General features: G+C 31.7%; 1 protein-coding gene across 1 annotated transcript in view; it reads left to right on the top strand.

Annotated features, from left to right (window-relative positions):
- The first annotated feature begins 242 nt into the window (after positions 1-242).
- Positions 243-24710, top strand: part of LOC143914119 (paired box protein Pax-6-like) — a 105340-nt gene continuing 80872 nt past the window's right edge. Inside the window, exons 1-4 of the mRNA XM_077434209.1 lie at positions 243-307; positions 15511-15626; positions 18748-18913; positions 23136-23316. Of these exons, the coding sequence (XP_077290335.1) occupies positions 243-307; positions 15511-15626; positions 18748-18913; positions 23136-23316 (528 nt within the window). The remainder of the gene's footprint in view (positions 308-15510; positions 15627-18747; positions 18914-23135; positions 23317-24710) is intronic.

Raw genomic sequence — 24710 nt, 5'->3', positions numbered from 1 at the left:
GTTATATGCACACTTTTGATTATAAAATTGAAATACACGTATGTACATACGTATTGTAAACACATATATGCAATCAATTCAAATACATGTATTTAAAACAGTTTTGTTTTATTAAATTGAAATTTATTACACATAAAATAACATGTATATACATGTGTCTACCACAAGAAGCGTGTTTTTATATGAATTTATTTTTAGTTTAAAAAAATTGAACGGTGAATCGTGAACACACACATGCTACGATGTCGTGTCATTTGAGGGGACAAGTTGCTTCATTCGGTGTGACATTTTGGCGTAAAATGAAGCAGTGAGCGATGATGACTTGCGAGAGGAACTACCTCCGATTTTTCCCCACAATGGAAACTAAAAAAAGAGTAACAAATACTCCCATGATTTATTTTAACACAATAACACACGCTGACACATTAAAAATATATTAAAAACATCACCGAGGCTGAAGTGGATTCATCCAATGTATGAAATACATAACTTATGTAAATGTTTTTTCAGACATGAAGATTCCAGATTTATTAATTGTTGTTTTAAAAATATTCAATTAGCTAAATTTCAAGATTAAATGTATTTCAACTCTGTTACAATTGTCATGTACACGTGTACATAATTGGAATTGATTAAATACGAACATTAATGGTACTTCATTTATTTTTCAAATAAATTTGATTCACCAAATTTTATTTAAAAATACGTGTTAATTTAACCTTACGAATTATTGTAGTTCACGTACAAATGTTTAAATTAAAAATTCCGTTCAAGTTAACCATATATGTGTATAATATACATACGAGCTTAAGCAGAGATCAGCTGCCAGGATTATTTTCAGTCCAAAAAATGGTTCACTGCTGTCAATCACTATTGTTCTACAAAGCAAGAGAGCAAAAAAAGGTTGACCATTTTTTGTGCTGAAAAGAATCCTGTCCGCCAATCTCTTTATACATGGATTATATGATTATTCCCCACAAGATGATTGCCCACGCGAGTATTGTTCACACAAGTATCGCTCATATACATAGCATCGATCAACCTACACACAGAAAACTAGCAATACATCGAAATAAAGCTTATAGCAAAAAAATCGGTAAGAAATTTAAATAAAACCAATGGAAAACCACAGGTAGGCAGTTTTCTTGTGAGGAATAATCCAGTTATGTATATAAGATTTTTGAGCAATATCAAAAATCTCTTAGATTCTTCTTCTTATTAATGCCTTGTCCGCATCCGGACGTTGGCGACCATCTCGTTGATTATTTGAATATATCCGCATCGGTCTTCAGCGGCTCGGAACAGCTCTTCGGCCGCTCATATCGGTCCACATGCGCATGTTTCGAAGCCAAGATAACTTTTTCCTGCCAATCCATTTTTTTCCTTCTATTTTCCCCATGGTTATCAAACGGAGAAATTCGTATTTTGGACCCCGTATCATGTGTCCGAGGTACTCCATCTTTCTCCGCTTGATGACAGAAACAAGTTCCCTGCCTCTCCCCATCATGCCGAGGACAGCTTCGTTTGATATCTTTTTGGTCCACGGAATCTTCAGCATACGCCTATAGACCCACATCTCAAAAGCTTCAATGCGGCTGATCATCTTGGTTTTCAGAGTCCACGTCTCACATCCGTATAGTAATACTGTCCAGACGTAGCTCTTCGTGAATCTCAATCGCGTATGAAGATTGAGATGCGTGTTTGTAAGCACCGCCTTCATTTTTACAAATGCTGTTCTAATCATCTCTATGCGGATTCTTAGATCTTCATCTGGGTCCATCTCTTCATTCAGCCAGGTACCCAGGTATTTGAATCTTTTTACTCTTTCTATCACCTCTCCATCTAAGGTTAGATTCCCGGTGTCTGTTAGATATTTTATTTAAATAAACTTTTATAAAAATATATTTTGAATGAAGTCGGTATTGTAGGTACCTACTATAGAAATTTCAATATAATATTTTATTTAACTAAATCATCGAACTATTTCAACTTCATCTCCAACTTTTGACTAGAATTCGATCGAAAAAACAATGTGTTATATGACATATGGGTTAGAAGCTTACATGATCAAATTAAACATCATAAATGTAAGAGCAACGACAATTAAATAGTTTTGATGATGTCTCATATTTATTTTACATACATATGTATAGATACCAGGAAGGAATCACAGGTTAACCCCAATATGCCTTCTTGGCCAATTATATGTAAATATAGATAAAAAATTTATAGATAAATTTTTAAAGAGCAGTATAGAGACATCTATGGAGAAATTTGATAAATTTTCCGCATTTTATATATCAGCAAATTAATTTCGAGATGCAAAAAACTCGAAATTTGCTAGAAATGGGTGAAGGTTGCCAATTCGTTAGAACCGTTTCAATTAAAATCAGATAAATTGGCACATTCTGATTGAAAACGATCAAACTGGAGTCACATATAAAAGGTCTGGCCAGCAGCACCGGGCAGGGATTGAACCTTTGTCCAATCGGTTTGGAAGTATTACATACTAACCACTAATCTATGCTGCTAGTTATAATGATGCATTTAAATTAAAAAAAATAGTTTATTGAATACTTGCGTAGGCTCATGCCCGATTTTTATAAGAATTTTTACAGCAAACAGGCATTAACTTATGCAATCTTCTAATACATACGAGCAGACAAAACAAAGCCCTCATTCCAACAAAGTTGATCCACCCTGTGTTTCAGCGAGCTTACAAAGCAGGGGGTGGGACAGCCACCCCCGCAGTTCAAAGCGCGTAAGAGGGTGGGCTAGGTAAGAGTTGGCATAGGTAAGTAGCGAGAACAGGGTGTTATTATGGGGGTGTTTCAGGGGTGCGGGCATGTAAAGCGAATTACGCACACACGATTCCCCCCGGCCGCTGTAAACACGCAAGTATTAAAATTTACAGATAAGCGCCCCAGGGCGGCCCGATACAACCAACCCTTAACCCACAATCGCACTACGATCGCTAGCCATTATCGCATTACGACCACATTGCGACGTATTCGTGTACCTACTTGTAATCAAAAACGATTTAAGCCCACCTTTAGGCTGAAATTTCAATATTTTTCAAATTAAATCAAAAGCCTACAATAGAATTAAAGTTTATAGTAAATGCCATTCCCATTTTGATGTCTTCTTCTATGGGAGTTTACTGACTTTCTACATATGTATGTATGTATTATATGTATGTAAATACAGTCCTCTTTATCTTTCACCAAGAAGTTGTTATGTTCCCATATGTATATCTATGTATTATATTTTATTTTATTATGCATAGATATATACCAGGAAGGCCTAACAGATGCGCCTTCCTAGACAATTAATGACAAACCTTGCAGCTTTTTTTATTACATAAATCGCTGTATTTCGAAAGGCTGAAGAGCACGAAATTAACAATTAATTAATCCATAGAGACATCTATGGATTTAGATTTGTGCATAAATTTTTACATATAAATCAAATTCAGATATTTGTGACATAGATGGTAGGATGGTTTTTGCCAATTTGATGGAGGAATCGTTTCAACAATGAAATCAGAAAAATTGATAAATTCTGATAGGAAACGATTGACTTGGAGCACAAATATCCAAGTCTGGCCAGCAGCACTGCAGAAATACTCCGAATAAACTCTCTTCAATCGAGGCTAACCCAGGTCTTGAACCCAGGAACCTCTCGGTGGTTAGCATTATTAGCAACCAGCAATTGTCTTGTTGATATTTTCAATTTGTTTATTATCATATAACATACATACATATTATTTATGACCAGCTAAACCCGGCATGCGTTGCAATGCCACAATAACGCATGCAATTCCCGTTCCCGAGTTAAAGTCGTGGTAATCTGACTTATCCACTGTTTAAAAGCGGAAAAATGCAGATAGCGAACTCATTTGAAATTATTCAATTGTTTGTTTATTTTACCCTAACAATGCAGGTCGCGACGCAAAAACATTTGAAATTATTGCGTTGCAATGCCACTCATTCCCGTTTTTCCCGTTTCTGTTCGCGTTTTTGGGCGATTTTTTTTACAGAAAGCTTCCCGGACATGCATACAACAGATCCTGAAAGTTCAATCGTAATCGGTTAAGTGGTTTAGGAGCCTATACGAGACAGACAGACAAACAGACATTCATTATATGTATATAGAGATAAATCTGGACTTTGAAATGTAAGAAATACACATGTCAAATTTTGATTTTGATTTTTAAATGCTTTTTATTACTACTAAATTATGTTCACAATACATCTTACATCTATTTTAATAGCTACTGATCTACTGATAATTTTCTATTTTACAATTTTAATTTAATTTTGTTAGTAATCATAGTATTATATTATTCTAATGTTAATGTACAGCATAATAGGAAAAAGAGCTCAAAAACCTATTTACAATACCATCTAAAGTCGATGACCTAAAGCAGATTGTGTTTAGGTAATCTGTGTTTATACCTGAAGGGTATAGACATTTTGTTGTAATCAAAGAGACTCTTCACAAGTGTGTTAGTGTGGTATGGACATATTTTTTACGTAATGATAGTATATAGATACTTCTTACGTCAATTTCCAGAAATATTGCATTAAAATTACCCAATTCCAATAGGTACATATATCTACATATGTATGTTATACTTTGTTATTGATTTCAACTAATAAATTTTCGTGATTAGTTACTGTCTTATATTTTAGACGTATATATGTATGTATGTATGTATATGTAGTATCATTCCTTCATATGAAAATATAATAACAGGTAAGCGAGTACCTGTAGCTTTGACGGCAAACGCAAAGGCTCTGTCGCAATGTGACGCAAAGCCTCTCGAGAGCTTTGCGGGATAAGCTTATGCTCGATTGAAACGTAAAGGGAAATCATTAACATGAAACAATTTGCGTTAGTTAACACAACACTAAGCTATTTTGTAAGACATACATATGTACATATTGTTTGTTTTTTTTTTAATATAGTAATACAATAAGAATAAGTAATAACAATATAATCTACTTAATTGATTTATTTAATTGATTAATTAATCAACACACCCATAAAAATACACATTAGCTTGTTTTAATAACAGTATACATCATTTATTATACCTATATACTCGTACATAAGATACGCTTTAAAAAATGTCGTGAAGATTGAACTAGTTAAGAAAAAGTGCACAGATCATATGTAGTACATTTTTAATGTTGCTTTTTTTTAAAACTGAATTATTTTTTATATAAATTCTACTTCTCATAACTTGTATATCAGATTATTTATTGCATATAACATTAATTTTACATTTGTCTCTATACAAATTACAACAAGTTTATTATCGTTTTTTTAATATTTAATATTAAAAAAAGATATTAAACGATTTTTGTATTAAATTTTAAATATTATAAGCAGGTACTATGTACATACATATATACAACCGTTTAATATTCAAAATTAATAAAATTACATATACCTATAGACGAAAGATAAATGATAGAATATTTGTCTTAAACCATACGCTACACAAGAATTATTACCCAAACACAATTAGACTTTAAAAAGTATTTAGTTGAAAAGATAATATATGTACTATTAACATTATTTATAAATTGAATTTAGGTAAATGAGCTTTTTTTCTATTATGACGAAGGAATGAACCAGTAGCAATTTTTATAGAATAGATGTTATGAACAATAAAAAGTATTTAAAAAAAAAGTACCTAAATACAAGAATATTTAAAGAATATTTATTTGAAAATAAAATATATGTATAAAATGTATAATTAACATTTTTTATAATTTTTGTTAGGCTTTTTAGCTTTTTACCTATTACGACTGAACAATGTATCAATAAAAAAAAGCATTTAAATGATAATTATTGCCCCAGATTACATTAGCACGATTTTCTTTAAATCTCAAGTCAAAATAATACAAATGTATAAAATGAACATTTATATGTATTGTGTATTAGTTTGATTTTTGAGCTTTTTTCCTATTATGCTGTATTCAATAACATTTTAATAAGATAAATTCTAAAAAGAAAAATAATTTTTAAAATAGATAATGATGATTGGATCAGTATCTATTAGAATAAACCTTAAATTTATCTTTGTTAAAAAGAATTTAACAAAAAAATATTATCATTGACGCCCCACTTCTTCCAACATATGTATGTATATGTACATATATTGCAAAGATTTGAACAAAATGAATACCATACTTCGAATACTGGATACTGAAACATTAAAATGTTTTATTATAATATACTAGTGGTTTTACCCGGCTTCGCTCGGTTTTTGTAATATAAACCGCTTAAACACGGCTAATCTAATAGTAAACATTTTATTAAATTTATTCGAATAGTTTTATTTTATTTTAATATTCATTTGTTTTTTTTTTGTTAAATAAACTTAACGTCATGGATTCTTCGAACCAAAATTTACATACATACATACAAAGTATCTTTCAAATTTATATATTAGAAGATATAAATGAAAACCACTCGAGTACACCTGTTGAGTTTTCAATTCAACTATAAACCTTATTTTCCAGGAAAATACATAATTACACACATTTTCAATAGCTTAAGAATGGAAAGGAGGGAGTATAAGAATTTTACTAAAACAAATGAACAATCACACAGTACCAAAAGTAAATCGATGAAAAATTGCAACGAAGCAAGCGAAAATGGATCTGAAGGGGGTAAGGGGTGGAAGCGGAAGTATAATAGATGGGTGTGAGAACGACGGGCCGGAAAAGCGCGTCCAGTTGTGGTGTCTGTGCTTTGGCCGCGCCAACGGCACTAAATCAAACGGCTAAATAAATAATAACACAACAGGAGGGCGCCCATTGGCTGTGGGCGGCGAGGCGCCATTGGCCGGTCGCGAATCGCGCGCTCATTGGCCCGAGATAACGCGCTCCCTTACCCTCGGCACGCCACTGAACGAGACGAAGAGAGGCGCGCGGCTATGGGCGAAAGGGAGACAACGATGTCAGGCGCGTTTCGCTGCAGTGGCGTGCGTGTGCCCAAGCCAAACGTTTTGTTTTGCGGCCGAAGAGAAGGGTGACCAACTGCCTGTTTTATGGGAATTTATCATTTTATTAGGCTGATGTGTATTGCCGGTGCAAACATCAGCGCTTTTCAAACTACGCGCTCTGCATAATATACACCAGAATTTGACATTTTGCACTACGAATGGTGAACAGAAATAAAAGTCGAATTCACAATATTTACATCGTCCTTTTGGTAAAAGTCGGAATTCTCGACAGGGCGGACCCTCTAGGCTCGGAAGCGAGGCTCGGTCGACCCGCTCCTTCCTTTGATTGGTTGATCTTTGCGAGTACTCTAGTATTGCCGTGCCCTGAATTAACTCGACTTTTACCTGATGAAATACTCCAACATATACTGTCTGGTTCGCATATAATTTCGGACGGTTGGGCAGCGTACGGAAATATTCCGAATTCCGGTAAAGTGGTTATAATTTCGTGGATCCAAATGATGGTGAAATACATACGCAAAATGTGGAAAATATGTGGATGCGTGTGAAAATAAAGTTGAGGCGTCAATTTGGCACAACGCGTGCCCGTTTTGATTCATATTTAGATGGATTTGTATTGAACCACAAACGAATGCGTGTATATTCCATTCGCAATATGTGGAATATTTCCGTACGCTGCCCAACCGTCCGAAATTATATGCGAACCAGGCAATATATGTCGGAGTATTTCATCAGGAAAAAGTTGAGTTGATTCAGGGCACGGCAATACTAGAGTACTCGCAAAGAGCAACCAATGACAGGAAGGAGCGAGTCAACCGAGCCTAGAGGGTCCGCCCTGTCGACAATTCCGACTTTTACCTTCCTTTTCGTACAGTACGTAGTTTTGCTAATAACACCTTACAAAGTGGCATCTTCATGTGTAAGTAGTACTGATAGAAAAACGTGTATCCACATTTTCAGAAACTTCACTAATAACCACTTCAAGACTCATTTTCAACCCTCTGCCTTAATTTTATCCACTACTCACAACCATCACTCCCTCCCATCCACCACCACTCTAAGGGAAAAGTCTGGTATGATTTGATATGGTGATTGTAATCGGCTGAATGTGATTTTTTGAAAAATGCAAAAAAAGTCAACAAAATGAATTCACCCAGATTTTTTAATTGAAATAATGCTGTTTTGACACTTATTTATTATTATTACTAGCTGAACCTGGCATGCGTTGCAATTGCACAATAATTCATGCAATTTCCGTTCCCATTCCCGTTCCCGTTCCCGTCCCCGTTCTCGTTTCCGTTCCTATTTGTCGGAAAATCGCAGGTAGCGAATACATTTGAAATTATTCAATTGTTTGTTTATTTTACCCTAACAACGCAGGTCGCGACGCAAAAACATTTGAAATTATTGCGTTGCAATGCCACTCGTTCCCGTTTTTTCCGTTTTCGTTCTCATTTTTGGGCGATTTTTTTTCACAGTAAGCTACCCGGACATGCATACAACACATCCTGAAAGTTCCATCCTAATCGGTTGAGTGGTTTAGGAGCCTATACGAGACAGACAGACAAATAGACGCACAGACATTAATTTTTCTATATACATACATATATGTAGATAAAGATGTATTTAATGCTGTCTTATTTTTATTATTGAAAAATGATTTTTTGACGTTTCATTCAATGACTAAATCTATCGCGAAATTAAATTATTAGACGTTCAATTACTACTTTTGCCGGGTTGAATATTTAATGGTTGTACATTCACTGATTCTGTCGTTATAATGATCCATTTTGTCGGTAAGTTAACCAATTACGTATGTGGTTTCGATAAATCACAACATTATATTAATAATTGTGGATATTCTTATTGGATTGTGGAAATTAGTTTTTCTTTTTTGGAAAATTTCTTATTTGAATCCTGCTATATATAGGACTATTTTGCAAAAGATAAGTTCAAAATTGGACTAAAATTTAACTTAGTTTTAAAACTATGTATTGTGTAATATATGTATGTATAATCTAATCTATCAATGTTTTAAAGACAAATCAAATGAATGCTGTAAACTATGTAATTATTGATGGTCTTATGATATGAGCCAAAAACACTATTTCTGTTTGACTCAATTCACAAATTGTTCTCACTTATTTTATGTCGATATATGCAGAAATCCGGCAAAGCAGAATAAACGTATTACAGGCCACCAGTATTTTAAATATTGTTAAACGCAATAATATTTAATGTTTTGCGAGATATTTCTCGAAATGAAGAAATGTGGACTGTGCCACTTTCAATAATAACGGCTGATATGTTTGTCTATTCAAAGAATTTGTATGAAGAATTTTTATTGCATTAGTGGTTTTTTTTTAAATAGGTTTTGAAAAAAACCTTATATTTGTAATTTTGGCAATGACTTTTATTAAGCCATAATAATAATACTTGGATATTTAATATTGATTTCATATGTAATATAATACAGTAATTTTTAAATAGAATAAAATCTTTGGAAACAATATTCAATTTAGCAAGGATTTTCTTAAAATTAGTGAGACATTTTAATTTGCACAAAAAATTGAAAAAACATATGTATATAATGAACATTTATACAAAATTTAAATGGATTTTTGAGTTTTTTTTTCCTATTATGCTGTAGGTATACTAACATTAAAATAAAATAATTCCATAAATACTAACCAGATAAATAATAAAAAGTATTTAAAAATCAATTTTGGTAATATCTATTTTGTAAATCTATCAATTCTTATCAATGTTCATACATACTTATACATAAATATATAGATACATATATACACTTACATAGATTACCTAAACACAATCTGCTTTAGGTCAATTGACTTTAGAGAATCTTTAATTAATATTATGTATTAGATGTATTATGAGCATTTATAAGAATTGTAAATAGGTTTTTGAGCTCTTTTTCGAGCTCTTTTTCGAGCTCTTTTTCGAGCTCTTTTTCGAGCTCTTTTTCGAGCTCTTTTTCCTATTATGCTGTACATTAACATTAGAATAATATAATACTATGATTACTATCCAAATTAAATTAAAATTGTAAAATAGAAAATTTTCCGTAGATCAGTAGCTATTAAAATAGATATAAGATATACTTAAGAATACTTATATAATTGTGGACATAATTTCGTAATAATAAAAAGCATTTAAAAATCACAAAAATCAATACACTTACATACATATATGTATGTATATAAATAAATTGAAATATTTAAAAATAATAATAGTTGTTAATAGATATTTACGTTACATAGTCATTCATTCTAAATAATCCATTTATAAATAATAATAAATAAATAAAAAAACACCTTTATAACAAAACACCATAATACAGTCAATGGGGACAGTCACTCTCTCTCTCTCGAGTGTACGGCCCATTATATTATTGAAAAATTACAATAACTCATGCCATTATGGTCACATCAACACGGGGTGCTTTAAAACGCCGCTATATATTGTTCGGCGACCCATTCACTTGCCAAAGGTCCAAAAGAGCCCCCTCGCAATCGGCCAAAATTGCCCTACACACTGCAACAATACGGCTCAGTTTCCCACAGACGGTCGTGGACCACGTCGAGATCCGACCCCGTTGTTTTTCGTTATCACGAGCTTAACGGCATAACCTTTAAGCTGCTCAGTACCAAAGCTCTCGCCAAACGCGACGGTCGCGCGCAGAGAGCTTTCGAAAGCTAGAGCCAACGTGCTCGTCTCGTGCTGTCACATGATACTGTGTCAAATTATGTATCTATGATTGCTCTGGATATTTTTGTTTTTTGAATTTATTTTTTGCAATCGGACGTGACGCGGCTGTAATTTTGCGCGCGGACTTCGGGAAAACTCGCCGGAGACTTTTCCGATGCAACGGGAAAATTAGCAGTTTCCGCCGTCGATGCTGAGTATCTGTAGCGTAATAATAATGGCCGTTTTAAGATGATAACAATTCAAAAACGTACGGTGTGAGACTATATTTGTGTCTGTGTGGATATGACGCGTATTGAAATTTGGATTTCAATTTTCTTCTGAGTAGTTATTAAAAGGTAATATATGTTGTATTTTTATTTATTAATTTTTATCTCTATTAAATATCGATTTTGGAACGACGGATAGATAATTTCATTCCATATAAAACTATAAACTTAACTAACGCTGTACATATATTATTATGATAATCAAAAATCTAGCAATGTCTTGCTATAAAATAGAATTAAAATATTTATACTATTAAATGGAGGTTATCAGTTTATTAACACCATTGAAAAAACGCTTAGTATAAAACGCATTCATATTATATAAAAGTTCTAAATATAATTAATAATAATACAATTTTTGGTACGACGGATAGATAATTTCATTCCATATGAAACTATAAACTTAACTAATGCTGTACATATATTATTATGACAATCAAAAATATAGCAATGTCTTGCTATAATAGGATTAAAATATTTATAGTATTAAATGGAGGTTTATATCAGTTTTAATCTATTGCAAAAACGCTTAGTATAAAACGCATTCATATAAAAGTTCTAAATATATTTAATAATAATTTGTATAGAACGTTAACGTAAACGAAATTTCTCTATGTAAAAATAAATAATATATATGGTGTCTATGAATCGAATAAATAAAATGATTTATGTGATTAATTATACAAAAATTTAATTTAAAAATACGAATACGGAACATAATTATCAATTAAATCAATATATGTCGTTAAATTAAATTATTTAACATATTAAATTATATAATAAAACAATTTTTCAAATAAAAAAAACAAATTCCATACAAAATGTTTCAGTGAAAAACTTTCATTTGTTTTTTACCTGTGATTTTACAGAAACTCAATTATATTATTTAATATTGAAATATATTTAAATCAAAGTAAATTGACATTGTATTAATTAGTTCACTTAATTTATCGTAAATTTTGCACAAAATCGTAGTTTTCCTTGAGCGTTTCATTACCGACGGTACCAATGGAAAATTGCCGAAAATAAATGAAAAATCTATGCAAAGGCCAAGAAAATTTATCAAAGAATAATTGTACAAAGCAAGTTTAATCAATATATTCTTAATTAAATAATATAAATATTAAGATCTTAATTCATTGAGTATATTATGGGTATACATACATATGTATATCGACTAGATCATTTATGAAATAAAAATATGTACATATGATAAATTCTTAAACATATAATGACTTATGAGATTTATAAAATTTGTAAAGAGGCAGAACGAATGAAATTAGGGCCGCGTTAATTTAATTTTAAAAAAGTCCAAGTGTTAATTTAAAAGCGTGAATAAAAGTCAACCGAGTACATTTATATGAACACTTTAATTAGTCTTCAAGTGGGGACGGGGAAGTTCTAAATGAAAAACTTTCACTCGAGCTGATGACAACAAATGCGCGGACAAAAAGACACACCTCTGGAAAATAATTATCAGGGGGGGATAGGGGGAGCCAGACAGAATATAAAAGGCTTGAATGAAAAAAAGCTCACTTAAAGCAATTTATAATTAACTACTCTTATAGCGCGACACGACGGAAAAGCTCCGTCGTATAAAAAGCGCTCCACGCTTTTTCCTCCCCTTTCATTTGACAATATTTTAACCCTCAAACGGCCGGAGCGGAATAAACAGGCTCACGAGCTCAAATTAATCAAATTATTTCCACGTGTAGATTTTCTTTTTATTAACTGTCTTATATTTTAACGAATTTGAATCGATATATTACATTTATAAAAATACTACGCACCAAATGTATGAATATGTATATATCAATAATATGTAGGTACATATTGAATAATATGTAGGTATATAAATGTATGAATAATATGTCGGTACATATTTTGTATCTGAAACCTATTATATAAAAAAATCATATTATTTCAATTAATTAATTAAATACTGTAAAAATACAGATATATACATACGAACATACATATACATATGTATACGATATATTTGATTTTGATTTTTAAATGCTTTTTATTATACGATATATGAACAATTATGTACAATTGAAATTTTCAATATATTTTCATTCATTTATACTATATATTATAAGTACTACTTATAATAATTCATATTTTCATTTTCTATTTATTTTTATTAAATGACTTTTAAAATTGATGGGCTGAAAACCAGACTGGTACAAGTGAAATTTAAAAAAAAAGCTGGCTTAAGTGCTAAAATAATAGCATTTCATATATGCTGTTATTTTAGCACTTAAACTAGATTTTCTTAAAAATGTCACTGGTACCAGTCTGGTTTTTAGCCCGTCAATTAGTCAATGTGATTTTATATTACATAAATTTACATTTGTATAACTTTTTCATATAACTTATTCAAAAGCACAAAAATCTGTCGTTATTTTTTATTTCAATATTAAAATATATTCAAATTTTAAATTCACTCATCATTATTTGTACTAAAATACATATATTATACATAGGTACATATGTTTAAACATAAATGTAAATCATTAATTCATCTACGCATATGTACTTTTTGTTGCGCTTCTTGTAATGATAAAATCATTCTTCTTTTTAAATTGAAATCTATATTTTAATCATATATTAAATTAAATCTTACGTTCTCTAAAATATTTCAAAAACAAGTAATAGTGATTTTCAAGAATTTAAAGCAATTTATACACGTCTACATATGAAAGCTTAGACTTTTTGTACTTATGTACTTCGAAACGGTTGAAACTTTAAACTTTTGACTCGGAGCATAAATCTGTATAATTTTTATTTTTAATATACACATATTGTAATAACATTAACTTTTTCTCCAATTTTATATCATACTTAAAAGACTTCTTGAAAATTTTTCAAAAAATCTATATATTAGTTCATATAAAGAAATCATCAATAATTATCGAATTTTGATCGGAATAGTGCATTAGCCGACGGTTTCGCGCGACTGCACCTCCGTCATTGCAAATGCATTTTTTGTGTCGTTGTTAACAAGCGCAACACTTCATAATATAAAATTTCATCACAGTGTCGCTGATGCATCACTAATTGACTTGCATCGCACTACAACCAGGTACTTTTGTATTATACGCACACACCTACTGCATTATAGAAGTGAGTTGATGATTGTTGGCCCGTGTGACTTTAGACGTTTATTTGCTGCGACATTAAAGGGGAACTACTGAATTAGTAATTAAGTACGAACACAAAAAAAAAACACACACACACCATAAATGCAAATTATATAATATAATATTTTCTTCAATAGACGACGCACCCGCACAATGTGAAATGTTTATACGTATACTTAATTGTCGGCGGTGAGAAAAAAAAAACATTGAAGATTTCTATCGACGAATTTATAATTAATTTATGCAATTTTTTTTGACGTAGAAGTATGTGTGTTTATTTGTGAAGGTATGAATGTATGTGTGATAGTGTCGATATGAAAATATTTCGCTTCAAAAATAGTCAATAATCTGATATTATCTTAGATAGCATTAATATAATAATCATTGAATACAAGGAGAACTTTCAACTTCGTAATAAAATATTTTATTTTTATTTATTTAAAAAATACATAGTAGAACGGCGTAGACGATGTTTATACTCAAGAAATTTTTCAATTATAAAAGCGAAAATATAATAAATTCAATTAAAATATAAAAAGAAGAACTACAAAAATCCATAAATTTTTAGGCTATTATCATTTGGTGGACTTTTCTACATTTTAACCACCCTATTTGATAAGAAAGAATCTCTAATTTTTTCGTCAAAAATATATTTTTGAAGTCTGACAGTTTGATTTCTTAAATAAGTGTTTTCCTTAAACGTTAGAAGGCTAATTATAAGGCAATTTAGTGCAGTGGTTGTCAACAATTTTGTGAACTTCGATTATATCGCGTCTCATATCGTATGAAAGTGCATTTTTTAATTGATGATGATGTTGATTTGAAGTCAGTCTACAATATTGCGTCAAAAATGTTTGAAAATTTTATTCATATATGTAGTTCTGTAATTGACTTAAGATTCTGTAATTGTAATTCACTTCTTCTTATCTCACTTATTTTTTATTAATGTGTATATAATATTTATTTATTTATTATTTTTATAATAATAATAACAATAATATACTTATATACCAGGAAAGCCGATCAGGTAAACTCCAATGCGCTTTCCTGACCAATTACAAACAATTATACAGTATCATAGAAACAGAGTGGGTAGCATATTTTAATATCAGTGAAATTCGAGATGTTTATAAACTCGAATTTTTAAGATATAAATAATATATCTTTTATGTATATTATATATGTACATACGTACATTCATAAATACATAAAGCAAACAAAAAAATGTATATAATATTACATATATACATACAAACGAGACAATGCAACAAAGCAACTTTGGTCTGTTAATTTGTTATATCCAAGTATTATATACCTAGTTTAAGCATTGCGGAATATCTATTTCAGCATCATTATTATTTTTAATTGAAAATTTGTTTTGTTTCAGACGAATTGTGTATTCCGAAAGCTTAGCCATGTTACCCGCTCAGCAATTGGGCGGAATTAACCCTTGGCCTCCCGACACGGGTTTGCTGGACCGCATGGACGATCTCGCCCATAAAGGTAAACGCCAGCGTCTATTTTAATATTTGTTCTGCTTAAAAAAATCAATATGAGTTTTAAAATTACACTCGTTCGGCTTGTGTTTTGCGGAAGTTTTCAAATACGACACTTTTCTCTTTACGTTTGTCCATTTATTATATATGTATATATGCATATATGTATATGTATATATATATATATATATATAAAATATTTTATTCTGCTCAAAAAGCATCTCAAAGGGAGGACGGGGTAGGGGGCGCGGCCAGCCGGCGAAATGAGCGGTGGAAGAAAATATTTAATGTAAAATAATATTTGATTTCGCTAAAGATAAAAGGCACCGTAAAAGGGTCTTTTAGTTTCAAAGAAATAATAATTTCAAACTGTCTTAGAGATAAAGGCATTTTCTCAGGGGAAAACTTCTCCTTTATGGCCATTTTCCGAGCGAAATTAAAAAGTTTATACCGCGGAGTAGAAGCGAGGAGCAGTTATAGCTATAAAACGAAGCTCAAACGGCAATAGGTACTTAAAAGCCTCTATATACATTTTTCAGCTCTCTAACGCTTTTCAGCCGGAATAACTTTTCCTATCTTGGGCTCGTCCCTCTGCCTTGCCCACCTCATACTACCACTTTTTTTATTTTATTTCGGTTACTTTGCATACCTACACACATACACGTTCAATGCAAGAAAGAAAAATCACTATTTACATACTTCTATTGTTGTACTAATGCGATTTTTGTTTACAGCATATAATTTTTTAAAACTAAATAAAATTGTCGGTCGTGAACGGGTTAGATTGTTAATGGTTTGATTTAATTTGCGTGATTGATGTACAATTTAAAAAATACACAAATCTAGTGCCACTGATACCAAATGTGACGCTTCGATGCACCCGTTTATTTCACCATGTATTGTAGTTTTAGTATAATATAATATTAAACATACATACATACGAGTATTGAATTTTTATTTTATCTGATACGACATGAAAGCTTTCATTTTATGCGTTATAAATTTTTTTAACAACAAATCGAGCCATTGGTATTTTTGATATAAATATGCTTAGTGTATAAAATCGATGTGGGAATCAAATCAACTCCAAAACAAGTCAAGAAACCTGTATAACACATATATATTTGATTAATTCGTAATATACATATTTAGATAATAACGAATTCGTGTATGTACATATGTATAATGTTTATTTATGATCGAGTAAAGTTAAAATTAAAATTAAACTCTTACATTATATAATACAAACATGTTTGAACAACACATTTGTTGACCTATTGATATTGTCTTTTTCTTAAAATGTATCTGCTACTTACTTTAATTTGCCAAATTATAAGCTACATACATATGTATTATACACTAGTGGCCCAGTGAACGAAAGTTCGTGCTTGTGGTTTGTAGCTGTATGCAAAACGCGTCCGACCGCATGCACGCTTCGCGCCCCTCCGTGCCGTCTCGCTTGCTTTGCTGGTTTATTTTGCATTGCTGCACTATATGCAAAACGCGTTCTTATCTCAAGTTTGAAAAAGTTTTAATATCGTATCCGACTAGTATTGATATCGGTCCAATTTTGAAGAAGAAAAAACGAGTTAATGATAGATCTGGGAAAAAATGGTTGATTTTTTTGTGAATGTATTAAAAAAAAATCAAAATAGTATAATATAACCATGATATGAAGTAAGAAAAGAAATTTCTCTGTAAAATTGTTGTTTTTTAAAGTGGCGTGAGCCCACTTACTATGTATTTTTATATGCATTTATTAAGTTCACGATTATTTATAAATCAGTTAATAAGAAAAATGTATAATTTGTATATAGAAATATGCGAGGAAAAAAAGACATGATTTTAAAGGTGGCGTAAGTCAATTTTTTTTCCAAAAACGCTATTTCAGTTTGACTTTATTCACAAATTGTTATCGCTGCTTTTAATTTGATATGTCCAGAATTTCAGAAAACAAAAATAAATCGCAAAATGCAAACATTTTTTTGTAAAACGCAAAAAAATATGTAAATATCTAGAAACGAAGAAAAGTGGACATACGCCACTTTCAAATATAATAGAGATATCGTCTATTTGAATCAATATGATAATATGACAAACTTTGATATTTAAACTTTGTACATATGTAGACAGAATTTTGCATATTTGCTAGCATTAACATTAAATTGAAAATAAAAGTATTTCGTATTTGAGTTTTATATTATATGTACATACAATTTTGATTTTGTTTTTTATACATTCATTGGAATGATAACCTAATTTTAGCTTAAACTAGTTCTCTTTCAAAATTGGACTTACGCCACTCTCAAATGTAACGGCTCATACGATAGACACGTCGTATATTAGAATCAATGTTATGATCTTATATATAAAACCAAAACGGCGTCTGTAATTCGTTTCTGATTGGCTGTCGTCAAAGTAGTTTCTGATTTGTGATTGGTTGGTCGTTAAAAATATTTCTCACTAATAAATAAATTATAAATAAATCACGAAATAAATTCTCACTACTACATAGATTGCATCTTCATTTACCGAGCGAAGCCGGGTAGCACCACTAGTAATATTATAAGCTTTGATATTTGAACTACGTACATACATATGTAGATAGAACTTTGCATATTTCTTGGCATTATTTTGAGTAACATTTCATTTGAGAGTAAAAGCATCTAGATTTGAGCTTTATATTAATGTCGATTTTCAGTTTTTCCCAGAGTAGATTTGACACTGATTCGCGCATAAAATTAACTTTTCACGATTTGATTCACAAAACTGTAACATATGTATGTAATATCATACAACAGTAATCATTCATAAAACTGTGTAATCAAATTTTCGTTTAATAAAACTTTGAAATGAGCTGTCATAGGACGAAATCTGTACTTTATAATTGGATGCATACTCGTACGTGTATATGTACATATGTGTACATATGTATATGTATGTATGTTCTTACTTATATGTATATGCGTGAAGCAGTTTTATGAATGATGGCTTTCGTTTGACTTTTGAGACGTGTTGTAGCCGTGTTGGTCGGTTGGTTGATTTGGTGTTTATTACAAGTATATTTGGTGAAATGGACGGGTGATCCTCGTCGGCGTAAGTGACGCTCGGTGTTGTGTGTCCGGCAGGTCACAGCGGGGTTAACCAACTGGGCGGGGTGTTTGTAGGGGGCAGACCACTGCCGGATTCCACCAGGCAGAAGATCGTCGAGCTGGCACACTCCGGAGCCAGACCCTGCGACATCTCCAGGATACTCCAAGTCTCCAACGGATGCGTCTCCAAGATACTCGGCAGGTGAGCCAACTTTCATAAGCATCCACTATCCCAACGTTCTTTCACATGTGCCAAATTACCATGACAGGTCGACAAATTTGCAGTATTTTATAAATCAGCTAATTCGAGGTTCTTTAAACATCCACCCTAGACAATGGTTTGAGACGTCATAAACGAAAAAAAAATTCCAGGGCCCATTTATTTCGTTAATGGGTCCATCAATATTTAAATTTGCTGAAGACACATCTGGTACCTCACATAAAGCCTGGTGGTATCCTTGATCCTGACAGCATTTTTATGCACATCAAAAGCATAAAAATGCTTTTGATTTTTGAAATTTTTATGGCGGGCCGCGTACCGGTGCCAATAAATGGTGCCGGGACGCCGTGCTAGCGCGTACCGGCTATTCTACAACCCTGGTTCTATCGCATTCACACCCCCCCCCCCCCGATCCGCGATGGCCAATTACATTTCGTTTCAATTTCACATTGCATTTTGGTCAAGAAATACAACATTTGACTAGGTAGAATTTGACTTTTATTTTTTGTAATTTTTGGATTCGTGTCTTGAAATATTTACATAAATACAATTTTAATATAAAATACGTAAGTTGTTGATATTATTAATTAATTTATGAAATAGATGTTTATTTCATATTAATATAAATTTATATTTTTTAGACGATAAAAGTAATTGTCAACGTCATGTTATGGACAGCAAAACTTACAGTAATTTTATTATAGACCTTGCATTAAATTATATTGTAATAATATTATATAGTTAAATAAGAAATAATTAAAAAAAAAAATACGTCCTTACAATGTTACATACAAATATTGCACAAATGCGACAGCAGTTCAGAATCGCCAAAATTTAAAAATGGAATAGCATTTGGAAACGTATGTTTCAGACGTATGCGAAAAGGAGACTGGTTTTTTCCCCCCGTACATGTAACTAGCAACCGTGAAACGAGCTTTCTCTCTCTGGAACCGTGCAAAGTTTTATATCCAAAGCCATTGTAATTATTCTGGGAATTTCGTGTAATAAATATTATAAATTCTGTGTCTACGTTGATTATTTGCAATAGTTTAGAAACGCTGAACTTCGAAGGGTTAACAGTCTACCACGATGTCACATGGCGTATACGAGATATTTTTCCTTTTTTCCCTGTAATTATATTAAAAGTGACATGCTGTCAACGACGTGAACGTATCGTTTTATTTTTTATCGTAATACTCTTAAATTCAAGCGCAAATTTGTTGAGAAAATCGATATTTTTTACCTTTTGAATACATAAAACGCGTCTGTCCTCATACACAGTATAAAACTTAAAGGGTTTCTAAATGCAAAGTGGGTTTCTACACCAAGCCATTTTATTTTTGATACACATTATTATTACAATTGCCATCAACATTCACGCTTCTTTTACTTTCAACTTTTTCGTTTACCTAATATTACATACGTACATATGTATATACATATGTATATGTACATACATATGTATATGTACATACATATGCAGTGTTCAATTGACCGTTGAATCCGGGTTCCGCACGTCAGTCGGTTTGTTCCCGTGGCCTAATTCGATCAGACAATATCGTACTGGAATATTTTTGTGTAATATTACACCGTTGGATCTGCGTGTGTCTAGGTAGGAATTTAACGCTAGATATGTCAGAGACCACAACTATGCCGGTATGGTTTCGAATTACGTACGTACGATATTCCGTGTCGAGTAAGCTGCGAGATGAGAGTATATGTATATGTATTATATACATTTGTATATCTATGTAGTTATAATATCGGCGATGTTCAAATTCGAATGGATGATAATTTTTTTGCAAAGTTTTTATTAGTTTCACTTCGCCAATTGGTCTGACAAACTTCCTACATTCTTCCGATCGCTTTGAGATATTGCCATTTTGCGAGGTTTGGCCGCTGATAGAGATTTAAATTGGATCCGTTGGTAAAAGTCAATGATGAAATATAATCTTTTTTTTATTTTTTTTTTTAAGTTTGGACCATTGTAGCATTACAGGAATTCCTAATGTGCCACAATGGTCAAAAATATAATAGAAAAGAATCAAAATAATAACTAAAGAAATTAGTCATAGCAAAAACAAAACATATATATACACAAAGAACACATTTAACACAATCATAAAAATAATAAGCTATATAATACCGGATAATAATAATAATTACAAATTATAAAAAACAACAAAGAAGGGAACATCTTATAAAAGAAAAAAGAGAAAGAAAAACAAATATAAACATATATGTACATATATACAGACAAAACTATATGTATACATAATCATAAAAAAAACAACAGCAATTAATAATAGCAGATAACGTAAAACATATCAAATATAAAATAACATATGGAATGCCTTGCACCTACAGCCAGTTCCAATAAATAAGAACCAACTGCAAATACAAAACATCTCTGTGAGGCCCAAATGGAAGAGAGTAAATCAAAATTCCACTCATAAATCACAATCAATCATGAAAGCAATGATGAGCGCAGACTACCAGACAAATAGGTTAAAATAATATCCGAAAATTGACGCTCACTAAGGTGGAAAATATCACATTCAGACTCGACTTAACAAGTCGAATAGCTCTTGGAAAAAATAATATACACGTTTAAGAATCCAAACAATTTGGAGAAGGTGAAAGCTCACCCACTGTCAATAGCCAGTAGCCTTGATTGATTGACTTTCCCCCCCCCCCCCCCATCGTTTTGTCAGAGTTTAATTGTTTAAACCCCTATAACTTCATAATTTCCAAACTATATCTTATAAAATTTGCATAGTAGGCTCTCATTATCTCTCATTTATAATTAACTTCACTAATAGGTTATGTAATAAATGTTAAAACGTTTATATTATAATGCTGATAATACGATTTGCGTGCTATGGCCAAAACGCTAACGGTAACTTTTTGACGTCTCTCTGCTCTCACTAGATCGACACTAGTCGATCTTTGTTTTCAACTTTCTGATTTTGACTTTTTGGCTTGATTTTGGACTGAGAGCGTCTATTCAGAACTGCGATATTTTAAGAACTCTATATTATACTATTTTTTACTAACCTCTTCTTATTATGAGCCATTTGTTTTAAACAAAACGATCCGAATTAGACGGTTGCATTAGTATGGTGTGAATTATTTGTTTATTCAACCTTCATACATATGCATTACAGCCGCGGACAAATATAATACATATATTAGGCCACAAATACGTATAAACATATGTACATGTTTACTTCAAAGAGAGGTGGCTACATTCTGACCGTGAAACTCCAAAATCCAGCTTACTTCAAACGTCTTCTTACGATTCGGCAATGAGATTTTATATTTAACTTCTCCATACAGGTCAGCATGGTCGCTAAAATGAAATATTGACAAGTTGTTCTTTTTATTAGGCTTCCCGTTTTCGATGGACTTTTTAAAGAACCACTCTCACTGTTTTCTTTTTATCTCCTTTGGGTCGCACTTTGCCATAGTTTATGTAAGTTATTAGGAAATTATAAAACTATTTTAAAAATGTAATCAAATAATCCAAGCCCTATCCCCTTCACTGGATTTCCGTATTTTTGGCTATTTTCATATTGGAAAAAGTATGGAATTCTTTAACTCATTCACTACAATTTGTAATACATATTTAAGCTGTTCAAAATGATTATGCACTTTTAATAATAAAGTAAGATATTACTGAAATAAGATGTAAGCTATGCATGCTGTAAAGGTGTTTTTATTATTTTTATTTTAAGTAAATGATTAATATATTTTAATAAATAAACAAAAGTTTTCGAACATACCTAAGTACGAATAAAGATTAAACAATAAAGATTACCTCATTTAGATTTAAATTGTAACTTTTTGTCAAATTTGTCTTTTTTATTATATATTATAACATAAATATTAACATCTCTTCTTAAAGCATTTGCCCATTTAGATGTAGTTTTTTTGGAAACTCGTCTTATTAATTGTTCAGACTGTTTCAACTGTCAGTTTAGCGGGATCATACCAGTTTTTTGTACAAAACTAACCGACTATAAAAGTCAATTTTACTTCTAATTTTTTGCATTAAATTCAACTGTATTGTAGCTTTTTGGATTGTTGCATCTTACTCTTTAAGACAGCAGATATTGGTAAATAAATTTGAATGTCAAATACGTCCAAAAACTGCAAGTATTTTTTGCTCACCTGATAATACCAGTTAATCGATTTTTTACAGGTATTACGAGACCGGTTCGATCAGGCCGAGGGCGATAGGTGGCTCGAAGCCGAGGGTGGCCACCGCCGAAGTTGTCAACAAGATCAGCCAGTACAAGAGAGAGTGTCCCAGCATCTTCGCGTGGGAGATCAGGGATCGTCTCCTGCAGGAGGGAGTTTGCACCAACGATAACATACCCAGTGTAAGTACCTACTATCTATGTACATACGTACGTGTTGCTATCATATCTACCACATTTTTTGAAATCGTACTGGATACATACATTATTTTTTTTCGTCGAATTTTGTACGCTTGCGCATTATCTGCTCGTGTGTTTATACATATATGAATGTGGGTGTATATATATGTGTGTGTTAATATTGGCGTTTATCTTCGAGTGAAATTGTCGGTGAGTAGGGTGGGTGGGTTGCCTTTTACGTACTGTTATACATAGGTACAGATACGTTAAGGGTGGTTTTCTTGTGCGTCTATTCGTGATCGTCGACAACCTTTTAAATCGTGGTTTTTTATTGGATTTTCATGAGGTAGTTCATTGATGAATAAAATTTAATTTTGTACTAAGTTATGTAGTTATAATAAAGATTTCGTTTTACCTATATGTATGTAGCTCTACATTTTCCCATATAAATAAGTTTTAAAGTGAGTTTTGTGAGTATTTGAATATCTGTCAAGACGAGTTTATGATTTACGTAATACGTATGTATACCTATGTAGATATAACGACAAAATCTTTGAAGCCAAAAAATAATGACAATTCCATATGAAGTCATGTACAATATGAAGTCAAGTTAGTTGAAATTTAAAATTCTACTCATCTAGTCATAGACAGTTAGCAAAGTTTGATTTCAAACAGTTATGAAAAAGTGAAAAAAAATACAAGCCATGAAAAAGTACAATATTTATAATACAACATATCTATATATGTACATACATATGTATGTACATATATAAGTATATAGGTATGTATGTATGTACATTTATAGATATACCAGGGCTGGGACGAGGCATTTTGTCACCTGAGGCAAAATAAAAAAATTGCGCCCAATTTTTTTCCAATATACATAAGTATTATATTAAGCAAAAATAAGATATCACACATTCAATACTTTAGGGTGGGCCTAATCTAAATTTAATAAGGGGGTGATAGATGACTTATACTTTAAAAACATTATATATGTACATACATATATGTAAAATATAAATAAACATATTTTTAAAATTAGAATATCAGAAATAAAATATAATCCAAACTTAAAATACTCCAAAAATAAAAGCATGTGCCACAGACGAAAAATTTTTCGGATGTTTGAGAAAGCCTGGTGTACAATATGAGCTCAATCGGCCATTGTTCGAAGAAGAGTATCTCCAAAACTTGACATCTTCGAATGTGATGAGTGGAGGTAGGACCAGAAGCGTACTTTTTCCAGGAAACAGGGCATTTTGGGTCTGTTTTCCAGGAAATAGAGCAATCTACAAAGCTAGAGTGCAAAAAAAAGGTTCATCGTAAAAATGCACAATGCACGGCGAACAATTAACAAAAAACGGCACGATTCCGGTCCTACTTCTAGTGATGAG

This window comes from Arctopsyche grandis, chromosome 7 (genome assembly GCF_051622035.1).
Source record: "Arctopsyche grandis isolate Sample6627 chromosome 7, ASM5162203v2, whole genome shotgun sequence".
NCBI lineage: Eukaryota > Metazoa > Arthropoda > Insecta > Trichoptera > Hydropsychidae > Arctopsyche > Arctopsyche grandis.
The sequence above is the reverse complement of the archived record's forward strand: the minus strand, read 5'-3'. Positions and strand labels throughout refer to the sequence as shown.